The sequence below is a fragment of the Martes martes genome (assembly GCF_963455335.1).
Source record: "Martes martes genome assembly, chromosome: 9".
In the NCBI taxonomy this organism is placed as follows: domain Eukaryota; kingdom Metazoa; phylum Chordata; class Mammalia; order Carnivora; family Mustelidae; genus Martes; species Martes martes.
In genome coordinates this window covers 40,243,267-40,255,655 of record NC_137896.1, presented here as the reverse complement: position 1 = coordinate 40,255,655, position 12,389 = coordinate 40,243,267, and the positions used below count along the sequence as shown (strand labels likewise).

General features: G+C 42.6%; 1 protein-coding gene across 2 annotated transcripts in view; it reads left to right on the top strand.

The window, feature by feature from the left end:
• KIF16B (kinesin family member 16B) overlaps window positions 1-12,389 on the top strand; it is a 283,672-nt gene that overhangs the window by 204,024 nt on the left and 67,259 nt on the right. For both annotated transcript variants that reach the window (XM_080813104.1, XM_080813105.1), the window contains one exon: window positions 4,601-4,723. In XM_080813104.1, the coding sequence (XP_080669230.1) occupies window positions 4,601-4,723 (123 nt within the window). The remainder of the gene's footprint in view (window positions 1-4,600; window positions 4,724-12,389) is intronic.

The window sequence follows — 12,389 nt, the reverse complement described above, 5'->3', positions numbered from 1 at the left end:
GCAGAACCACTCCACAAGGCATGTAAAGTACCTTGAAATGTCCCGTGTGTTTACCCAGCTCTGCTGTAAGAGGTGACTCTGTCCTGTCCTGTTTCTTCACCTCCTCGTAAGATGTATGACCAACTTCCTTTCCAAGTCTAAGCATGTTCTTGGCCACATGTAGGGAAACTGTGACTGATTCCAAAATAAATAGTTCCATGGGAATTTAAAAGTTCCCTTAAATAATAGGATGTAATGTGATACAGCACACGTTTACTTGTCTAGCATAAAACTCAAGATACTCAAAATATAGCTATTTTCAAATAAAAAATAAGTTTAGGAGACATTTATGTTAGTTCTCCTTCCTTTCCAAAATCAACATGGTTTAGGAGTATGTCAGGAACCTTTCATGCCGTGTCCTGAGAAGTCTGCATTTCTCATAAAAGTTGACTGCAAAAAGTAGTTTCTAAAAATTACATTGCAGCAGTGGTTTGATGGAAGCACATAGTTTTGATTTGTCTCTCTGTTCCTCTCTCCATAGATAAAGCTCAAATGTCTTCAGATCCCTAGTTTATTTTTCAGTTAATCATTTCTGCAGTTGTACGTTTCTCTACACTCATTAATATTTAGCTACTCTGAAATCTTTGAGACTGAAGTAAGCTGTGCCTGTGGGTGGTACCAATATCTCTAGCCCTCAACGTGCTATTAAATAATGGAGAGAGAAGTATCTATCTTCTCAGCACAGGGTGCAGTTAAACGTCACTGTCTGATCCTGTGATTGGGGCATTGGCTCTTTTTTTTTTTTTTTTTAAGGATTTTATTTATTTATTTGAGAGAGGGAGCACAAGCAAGGGGAGAGGCAGAGGGAGAAGCAGGCTTCCTGCTGAGCAGGAGCCCAGGGTCCTGGGATCATGACCTGATTTAGGTGAGTGACATAACATTTAGGCAAGTGTCATAAACATTATGAGATTTAGCCGAGCGACATAAACATTACCAGATCCAGTTCTTCCCAGATAAATGGTCCCTATTTCATTCATGCACCCATTTACCCCAATTTGTAAATTATCCAAGGCATGGCTTTTTTTCTTAAAAGGATCAGTGAGCCCGAACTTTAAGCAACTTTCCTTTCATTAGGGATTGATTTCGCGATTATAAAATTCTTAGAGAACTTTCCAGGCTTAAAATGTCTATGTAGTAACCAGACCATCAGTTTCAGTCTTATCCCACTTAGAATGTTGACTTATAAAAAGAGAAAGCGAAGTTGGCTAACTTTAGAATGTAATCCATCTGGAGTGGAAAAACCAAATCTTTGTTCAAAATTTGATGCAGCTGAGAAAAACTAAAGGTCTTAGAAACTACAGAGACTTTGTAGAAGTTATTTTATTTTGTATTCCCAGGACCTAAACTTGTGCATGGCACATGGCGGGTGCTCAGTAAGAGATACCAATGTTTGATTGTATACCCGAAGGGTGCCTATAAGAAAAGGCACTCAGGAGGTTAAAATTAAGTCTCCCTTGCTTAGTTAATAATACATCTGGATAGTTTTGGCTGCAGCTCTTCCTCAGTTAAAGTCATGGCATTTAGATAGCCATGTGTATCTTCATAGTTTTTCTTACTCAGTGTCCTATCACAATTTTCTTTTTTTACTTAAATTTTTTATTTTAATTCCAATTAGTTAACATCCAGAGTTATATTCACTGCAGGTGTACAATATAGTAATTGAACAGTTCCATACATTACCTGGTGCTCATCATGACACGGACACTCCTTAATCCCCATCACCTAGTTCATCCATCCCCTACCTGCCTCCCCTCTGGTAACCATTAGATCATTCCCTATAATTAGGAATCTGTTTCTTGCTCTTTCTGTCTGTCTCTCTCAGTTTTTCCATTTGCTTATTTGTTTTGCTTCTTAAATTCCACATAGGCATGAAATCATAAGATATTTGTCTTTCTCTGACTTATTTCACTTAGCATAATACGGTCTGGCTCCATCCATGTCGTTGCAAATGGCAAGATTTTTGTTCTTTTTTATGGCTGAGTAATATTCCATTGTATACCTACATCACATCTTCTTTATCCATTCCTCAGTCATTGGACACTTGGCCTGCTTCCATAGCTTGGTTGTTGTAAATAAGGATGCTATAAACCCCCATCACAGTTTTCTAATCCTGCTATAATTATCAGTTTACTTGTCAGTCTCCCTCTAACCAGAAGTCCCCCAGGGCAGGACACTGTCATGTTCACAGCTGGGTTCCTGCTGTATAGAAGAGATTTGCTAAATACTATGCCCATTTCCATAGGCATGAGACTGAAGTGCAGAGAGGGTGGGTGGGTGACTGCTAGGCTCAGACAAAGTCCTAATGCTAGAATGTGATTCTGGGCCTTCTCTTTCTGCTCTCATCTTTGGCATGACTTACCCGTGGTATCCCAAGTGATATTTCAGGGATGCCCGTAATGGTAGAGGTTCAGGACTGAGTATTTATGCTCAATGCTATTATCCACACCTTTTTAAGGACCCATAATACATGTGATAATACACTGCCCCTCATAAATTTACCTTCCTCCTTCTTCCTTTTCCTCATTCTAACCTCTTGGGACAGAGAGAGCACCTCATCAAATGAGCTGTGGTGTTAGCCTTTGGGTATAACTGGTTGGGAGGGTGAAGTCCTCCTAAGGCCGAGTGCATGGGTTTGATTTCTCAACTAATATCACCAGTGGCTTGTTGTTGGCTTCAGCTCCGGACTGCAGCATTCCCCTCTGCTGGGGGTGTTCTCCCACAGCTGCCAACTTCGAGCTCCAAACTCTCGCACACTGCAACCATTGGATTTCCCAAGTGACTGTGGCAGATCTGGAGAAGAGGTTATGTTCCTACTTAAAAATGTAGCTATTACGTATGGCATAGAAGATTTTTGGGGCTTAGGGAGCAGAGCAAGAACTTCATGGCTCAACCATGGAGACATTTCTTAACAGTAAACGTGCTCTTTGAAAATAAATAAAACCACTGAATTATTTCTCTTTCTTTTCACCCTTCGAAGAGATACACATATTACATGTTTCAGGAAATGTCCACCTTTACAGTAATTTGGAAACATACTGTCAGTGAACCAAAAGGTCTTTGGCGGTGCACATGTTGAGAAATTCTTTTTTCTAAAGAATTTCCCCTGGGGTCTTTGACATCGGGGACATCTAAATAGGTGTACCATTGCGATAAAATTAATGGTTCTTGTTTTGGGTGACTGGTCACGCAGGGAAAAATTAGGTTCTCTAGAAGGCTTTGGTTAACTTTGTAGCATGCCAAAATATTGGCAGTGTCAGCTAGATAAAAGCAGCAATCTGAGCCACATTGTACACCTCTATGTCATCCAGAAACCCGAGCTTTCATTCACACAGCTAGGTTGGGTCTTCCTTGGTACACCCGGCTCAGGATCCAGGACCACATTTTGCCCAGTCCTTTTTTAGTCAAATAAGTGAGTTTGACTACAGAATCGTGGAGTTTCCTTCTTAAATTCTGTGTATGTTGCAATGTTCATGAGCTGACTCTATCTCAGATGGACGAAATTACTTAAAAATTTCCTGATGGCAGTAAAGCAGTTGGTGGAGGTGGGCTGGAAGGCGTCATGGTGCACAGGTGGGCACTTGGTTAGCCTGAGTTCGAGTCCTAGCTCTTCCCGCTGCCTCCTTCATATCATCTCGACTCTCAGCCTGGGGCCCCTCATCGATAAAGAGGGTTCAGTAATGGTTAATACCTCACAGGGGGATCATGAGGATTAAATGAAATGATGCATATAAACTCTTCAGCACAGTTCTTGGTATACAGTAAGTATTCAATAAATGCTAACTCTAATTATGATAATCATTTTACTATGGCTACTGCTTTAAAAACATATTTTCTTGTGTTGTCTAAAGCCCCAGGTTAGTGCAAATGATAAGGATTGTTCAGAGATTTCCACCCATTTATACTCAAGGGAACTCATTTTGAAGATTTTTTTTTTTTCATAATGCTGCCTTCTCAAACCCCTCTGGCTTCCTACCATCCAGACCGTAAATATTTGTCAGAGCCAGGTTGATTACTAATCATATGAAGCCTAAAGAAAATACTTGGTATTTATTTTAATTGTGGTTTAAAGAGCTTTCTGTACTATATAGGCATATAAAAATGCCTTGAAGTTAAAAATGAAGTAAATTTGAATAAGATCTCAGCTTTTGGAGCTTTATGTACAGCAATCTGATAGTCTGTGAAGAAAAAAGTTTGTCAGATGATCAAGACTTTTCAGAAAAGAATCTGGTTTACACTGATTTTTTTAAAAGTCAGGATATGTAATCTGTCTCTTTTTTCACTTGTTCTTATAAATTGGAAGGAACTTCAAAGCCAAACAACATTTGAAGTGCTTTTGCCCTAATTTCTTGGAATAGTATACCTAAAGAAATGGTCCTTTGTGATGAGAGAGACTTAGCATTTCTCTTTCAAAGGAAGCCATCATTTTTCTAAATAAACTCTACTAGTTTGATGCTCTCTTCTCTGCTTGAAACACATTTTCTCCCGCCTGCCCAAGCAGGGTATTTGCTGAGGAGTGATCTTGGTTTCTCTTTGTTCTCCCTATCTGATGTGCCTTTGATAGCGGATGGTTTCTCGCTCTTTGGGAGCAAATCCAGACGACCTGAAGGACCCAATTAAAATTAGTATTCCACGCTATGTGCTGTGCGGGCAAGGGAAGGACGAGCACTTCGAGTTTGAGGTCAAGGTAAGTGCCCCTTCTTTACTCTTCTGGAGGAATGGAGGCTTGAAGCTCCTAGGGCTTTGTCTTTTTTTTTTTTTTCCCCATAAAGGGAGATGAAGCTACATGTGAACATCTTGTTTTATAACATATTGGTCATGCCCTCCTACAAACTGGTCTGTGCCAAGTCTAGACTGTAGCACATGGAGAGGTTATCCCATAGAAGGTGGTGGTGGTTGGGGAGTCAGGCAGACATGGAAGAAAGTTCTGGTCACTTGCCAGCCTGGCAAGTAGGGTGACCAACCCTTGCAGGTTATGCAGGAGTTTTTGCTCTCGGCATTGGAAATTCCACACCCTGCAAAACCATTTGGTGCCAGTTGAAACATGACAGTTGGTCACCCTATCCCTGGGCTTAAGCTTGATTTTCTTATCTATACATATGGGAATAATAATGTTTATGTTACAAGGATATCAGCTCACATAAAGTGCTGAGTCTAGTGTCTGGTATATAATAAGAAGTTATAACCATTGCTTTTATTACTACTGCTGGTTTTTTTGTTATTTCTGTTATTATTAATTTAGGAAGCTTTCCTAATCTGTTTTAGGCTTTATTTGATTTATACAACTTTTCAGGAAGAGATGTGCCTGCTTCCTTACATCATACTTTCTGAAATAATGACTTCATCTTATTCCTAATTTAGATCCATTAACTCATAACATTTCATTAAATATTGCTGGATGCTCTCCCCTCCTCAAGGAATTAATGATGAGTCACCTTCTTTATTTTCAAGCAGAGGTGAGGTTATTGATGTAATGACGTCCACTAGGGTCGTAGTCTGCAGCTGCATGAGGGTGTTCTTGGAGGTGAACCTCCAGACTGGGAATCTGGATGCTGAGGTCTTCAGGCTCTGACTGTGCTGCATTTTGTTGAGTGACCCTGAGTCTTTACTTTCTCAGAGCCTCGGTTTTCTCATTGGCAGAATGGGGAAATTGGATCACTCCGGTGGTTTCCAAATTTCTTCTCAACAAAGACATTTGTTCAGCAGATACTGATGAGGAAGGGCACTGCAGAAAGCGGACCAACGTGGAGCTGCTATGGAGAGGGAGGGCGGAGGGAGCCTGAAGCCAGCCCTACCCCCCCCCAACCCCCGGCCACCGACCACACCCCTGGGCCCTTGGGATCCTTCTCTCCCTTTAGGCATGCGTGTTCTTTCAGTCTCCCTGGAGAAACAATGCAAATGAGTCTTAGGATAAATCAAGCTCCCAGATTCTTATTTCTATATACTGTTTTCCTTTTTATTTTTTAAACCTTGGCATTAATTTATTTATTTGAGGTTCCTATTGAGAGTACATGTTGTCTGGGTGGTGGTGGTGGTGTTTTGAACTTTACTGGCCAGATTGTGTGGTTTCTTATTCAAATGTTATGCCATGTCCATGAACCAGTACTTCTCATTGCCCCTGACTTAAAGCCTAATTCCTGCTCAGTTTCTTTTCTGTCATTTGAAATTGTGTGTGTGTGTGTGTGTGTGTAGAGCTCCCTTTATACATACATGTTATATTGATATTTATACATATATCAAAATAGTTTCTGAGGGTATATGTGTTAATCCCATATATTTTTAAAAGATTTTATTGAGGGCGCCTGGCTGGCTCAGTGGGTTAAGCCTCTGCCTTCAGCTCAGGTCATGATCTCAGGGTCCTGGGATCGAGTCCTGCATCGGGATCTCTGCTGGGCAGGGAGCCTGCTTCCTCCTCTCTCTCTCTCTGCCTGCCTCTCTGCCTACTTGTGATCTCTGTCTGTCAAATAAATAAATAAAATCTTAAAAAAAAAGATTTTATTGATTGGAATGAGAATGAGAGAGAGAACATGAGAGGTGAGAGGGTCAGAGGGAGAAGCAGACTCCCCACTGAGCAGGGAGCCCGATGCAGGACTCGATCCTGGGACTCCAGGAACATGACCCGAGCCAAAGGCAGTCACTTAACCAACTGAGCCATCCAGGTGCCCCTAATCCCATCTTTTTAATTAGAGGGCGAAGCCTGGCTTTTACCAGCTCAGAACTTGAATTTTCAACAGAACTCACAGCACTGGAGGACATGTTTTGTTGATGCATAGATATATTTCATTATTTAAAACTTTTTAAAAAGATTTATTTATTTGAGAGAGAAAAAGAGTGAGAGTGCAGGGAGGGGCAGAGGGAGATGGAGAGGATCTCAGGCGGATTCTCTGCTGAGTGTAGAGCCTGTTACGGGGCTCCATCTCATGACCCTGGGATCATGACCGGAACCAAAACCAAGAGTTGGCTGCTTAATGGACTGAGCCATCCAGGCGCCCCAAGATATATCTTATTTTAACACATAAGTGTGTTAATAAAATATAACTATTAAATTGGTTTCCTGCATAAGAGATAAGACATGGATAAAGAGGGTACTTAATTGATCTAGTGTGATCTCACTTTTATGTGGAACCTGAAAAACAGACTATGTTCACAGATACAGACAACAGATAGGTGATTGCTTATCTGTATGTGGGGTGGGGGGGGGGTGAGATGGTTACAGGTGGTCCAAAGTTATAAAATATGTCCTGAGGATGTCATTATAGATCGCGAGTATAGTTAATAATGCTGTATATTTGAAAGTTGCTGAGAGTAAATCTTAAAAAGTTCTCATCATAAGAACAAAAAAATGTAACTGTTCCTGTGTAGTGATGGAGATTCGCAAGGCTTAGGAGGTGATCATTTAACAACATATAAAAATGGCAAATTATTACATTATACACCTGAAACTAATATGTTGTTAACCAATAATACTTCAATAACTCAAAAAAAGAAAAGAATGAGAACAAAAGCTGAATTGATTTAAATAAATATTGCAAGCAAATAATAGGTCAGGCCATATCAGATCTGGCCAAAATCGTGAAGATGCTACTGTGAAGGCAGTTAGAGAACCCAGATACAGAAAATCATGTGGGACCTTTCAAAATCTCTGCTTCTACCTTAGAATATATAAAATCCAAATCCAAAGTGTTCAGCTTTCTTTGAACATAGCAAACCCAAGTTCTGAGAGCATGTCATTGTCTTGCTTCCTTTTTGTACTTATTCGGTGCTGTAATCAGCACCAGGAGAGGCCTGTGAGCATTTGCCTGGAGAATCCCCAGTTCTCTGTGCAGGAAGAGTCACCAGACACATTCGCAGGTAGGTGTGCGGAACGTCTCACATTCTCCTGGGGATACTCAAGTCACAGAAGTCTCAGGGCCTCAGTACTAGGAACAAACATGACCCAAATGTACAGTCCCTCTCTTGAACAAAACAAAAATGGCTGCGCCCAGCAAACGCATAGCTGTTGGGGTAGTTTTGGGTGTGCCAAGCTCTGCCAGTTAATCTCCACAAGAGACTAACTGTAGAATAGGGACAAAGACACCTGCCTGGCTGGGCTGGTGTGAGCATCATTTGAATTTAGGTGTGTAAAGTGCTTAGAGTGGCATCTGCCACTTCCTAAGTGCTGGATGAGTGTTTGTTTAAGGAAAAAAAAAAAGTAAACTTTTTATTTCTTTATTTTTTAATTTAACTTTATTTTTGTTCCAAGATTCATTGTTTATGCACCACACCCAGTGCTCCATGCAATACGTCCCTCCTTAATAAAATTTTATTTATTTACTTGAGAGAGGGAGAGAGAGAGCGAGAATGGGAGGAAGGGAGAAGGACAAGCAGACTTCATGCTCATCGAGGAGTCAGACGCAGGGCTCGACCCCACAACCCTGAGATCATGTCCTGAGACGAAATCAAGAGTCAGATACTCAACTGACTAAGCTACCCAGATGTCCCATAAAAAAACAAGTAAATTTTTAAAAAGCGTGGGGACTGAGTGAGATTTTACCCTTAGAGTCCTCTTAATGACTTCTGATATACAGTTGTGTCTTTGAGAATTTTGGACTTTTTTTTCATTTTGAAATTGAATTTTAAATTTTGAATTTTAAAATTAAGTATGGGGGCTCCTGAGCACCTAGGTGGCTCATACAGTTAAGCAACTGACTCTCGGTTTCAGCTCAGGTCATGATCTCAGTGTCATGAGATTGAGCCCTGGGTCAGGATCCACATTTAGCGTGGTGACTGCTTGGGACTCTCTCTTCCTCTCCCTCTGCCCCTGCCCTCCTGCAGTCGCTCTCTCCCTCTCTCTCTCTCAAACGAATAAATAGATCTTTTTTTTTTTTTAAAGATTTTATTTATCTGACAGAGAGAGAATGTGCACACATGCACAAGCAGGGGGTGGGGGAGCAGCAGGCAGAGGGAGAAGCAGACTCCCCACTGAACAGGGAGGCAGGCACCGGGCTTAATCCCAGGACCCTGGGATCATGACCCAAGCTGAAGGCAGACACTTAACAGACTGAGCCACCCAGGTGCCCCGAATAAATACACCTTTAAAAACAATTAAGTATGACAGCCTTTTCCATCCGTTATCTGATCATATGATAAATTGGCAATGTTTTCTAGAACATACAGTCACACTTGTGTAACAGTTTGGCTACTACTAAAGTCTTTTCTTGGTGAACCAGTGGATGTAAGGTGGTTAAGGTAAAAAGTATTGTTTTTTTTTTTTAAAGTCTATTTAGTTTTAGACCTTCTTTGAAGGAAAATCTGATGTTAATGTATATAGATATTTTATACTATTACACTTTAAACTTCAGAAAAATCTTTGCTGCTTCTTTTTTAAACAAAAATCAATTTCTTTTTTTCCTACCCTTTCCCCTTGATGGTCTTAAAGGTCTCCTGGGGTCCTGAATGCACCTGGCAACGCTCTGTGATCAGCAGGGAAGGGTCTTGACATCTGGTATTAGACCCCCGTTGACTGTATAACTTGCTGGTGGTTGCTGCCAGTTCACTTAAAAGGGCCAAGCTGACCAATGAACACACAGGGCCCCCTGGGTGCAAGTCTCCATGAGCTGAATTTGCAGGCCCCAGAGAGGGGACTGGGAAGAGGCACTCAGTTGTGTAGCTGCTCAGAGTTCTCTCCACTTCTCCCTCACCCTTCTTGTTCCCTCTGCCTGCCTTTGCTCAGATAGAATTTATTAGTTATTCAGGTCTTGCCTTCTTATAATCCCCAATGGGATAGCTCTAGTTGGATTGTTCATGGCTGGATGAATAGTTGTAATCGTGGTTAAGGTACTATTTGAGGTTAGGTACAGGAAGTGGGATTTGGGGGAGGAAGGGAGAGAGCAGTGGTTCTCAAATGCTCATCTTCTGATCCTTGATCAGTCCCATGGAGGTTCCCATCACTGGGCTTTAAAATGAGAAAAATCGTGTTTTTCGTTAAACCAGAATTTAATATTTAATTCAAAAGGACTGTCTTTTTTTATTTTCTTTATTCAGGGACTAAAAACAGCTTTCTTTTATGGAGTAACTATGAAAATTGATATGTAATGTTTTGGTTTTTGGTCACATTTAATTTTTTCAGTCAACTTTGTTAAGGCGTAATTTACGTACAATGAAGTGCACACATTTTAAGTGTACTTTGATGAGTTTTGGCATGCCTCCACCCATGTAGCCAGCACCCCTTTCAGGACTTCAGACTTTTCATCATTCCAGAAAGATTCTTGGGCCCCTTTATACTGAGCACCCCTGCCCAGCCTCTGGGTGAGCTCTGAGCTGCTTTCTGTAACCACAGATGACTTGTGCCTCTTCTAGTGCACCGTGTAAATGGGACCAGGCAGCGTTTACTCCTTTGTGTCTGGATGCTTCTGTGCAGTCTGATGTGCTGGAGATTCATCCCTGTAGTTGACTATAATAGAAATTTGTTTCTTTTTACTGCTACATAGCATCCCGCCTGTGGATATATTACAATTTGTGGAATGGTGTTTGTCTTAATGTCCTTATTTGACGCCATAGAAGGTTGTCATCTCCGTGATGCACTCCTTCCATCCCCCACCTCCTTATTTTACTGATCCTTGAAGGACACATGCCTGGGCATCCCAGGGTGAGGGCATCCGTTCCCGTGGCCCTCGCAGTGATCCCTCCCAGCAGATCGCAGGAATACAAACCCTCTGGGACTGTCCACATTCTCGCCAAGAGATGTATGTCTTTCTGACTGCTGTCAGAGACGGATGGAGAGGTGGGGGGTGGTGCCAGTCTAGCTGCTGTCTGAGAAGCCGAGTATGGTTGAATGTCACCTGTTGGCCAGCAGAAGGTGCCTGTCAGGAGTGTGCTGGCCCTGAACCACGGCCGGCACAGGTTATCCCACTGACTAGACTGTCGCAGCCGTCTTAACACCCCGGCGTCAAATGCTTGTCCACAATTGATACAGGAAATCAGTTACAACTGTGTTACAGTTGCCATTTTCAGTGAGCCAAGACCAGAGTGGAGAGAATTTAATTTTTAAATTATATTTCAGCAGGATACAAAACGCCTGGGAAATCTTGTGGTTAAGTTCAACAGAGGCTGGCATACTCTTATGTTTGAGAAAAAAGCTGGTGTTTCTAGCATTGTTTTAAACTCTCTGCCATTTAACTTATGTATTAATTTTATAGTGTAAAAAACATAAGCCAACACTGGTTTTTTTTTTTTTTAATATTTTGTTTCCTGAGAATTTTTATTCCTGTAAAAACTGTAGGTGATCTTACCAGGAGATTATCTTCCTGTCTGCTTCCTAGAGTGGGGACTTCTGCAGTAGGGCCCCTCCCCTCCCACCCATTCCCTATCCTGTTACCCTGTTTCCTCCCTTCAGAACAGATGTCACAACCCACGGTCACATGGTTTTCTTGCAGTCACTGTCATGTTTATAGCAGGTCTTCTCTGGAGATGTAAGCCCTTGGACCCTCATCACTGAGTCATCAGCCCTCCCACAGGCCAGGGCTGGTAATGGTCACGCAGAAGAGGTCACTCAACAATATGACCCACACAAGTCTGCCACTAGGTGCTCTCACTGGTCAGAGCCTGGGTAGAGCTTCGGGATTGTGCGACCGTGTGCCCCTTGTACACAGCCCACCACGGGCTCCCCATGCTCTCAACTGTGCTGCTGGATTCAGTCACTGATCAGCCATCCCACCCACTGGTTTCCTCATGACGTGGCTGCCTCTCTGGTCGTCCAGGGTGAGGACCGGCAAATCAGGCTCCTGGACTGTGTCTGCATGCAAGAGAGCCAGTGCCTGCTGCTTCCTGCCCGCCTTCTCCACTCCACCCTCCCACACGCCAGCACACATCCCGGCTTAGATGGTCTCCAGCACCCACAGAGGAGTTCAGTTCTGTTCCGTTCTGCACAGAGGAGTAGCCCTCGGCCCACCGTCTACCCCCTGGACGTTATTCTGGGCACCCCAGACCCTAGCTCAGGAAGCATGTGTTCTGGAGTCTTCTATAAGGAGCCCTCTGGCGCCCTAGTCATACCCTCCCATCCCCAGGCTGTTCAGGAAAGGACAGGGCCCTGCCTTTCTTCAAGTGGTGGCAGGAGATAGGCCCTTTTTGTGCAGAATCACTTTGGTCCACTTTAGAGCAAAGGAGCACAGGACTACACACTTTACCTCGAACACAACGATGTTCAAGACTAAACTGTTCCTCATTTTAGTCATCTGATTTTGGTCGAATGTACCACAGGGACAGTCACCTCCTCTTGCCCCCAGATGTACCTCATTTTGTTCTGACTCGTGGTCGGTGGGCTGAGGAGGAGAGGAGAGGCAGAGGGACCAAGGGAGGCCTGAGAGCAGGGCAGA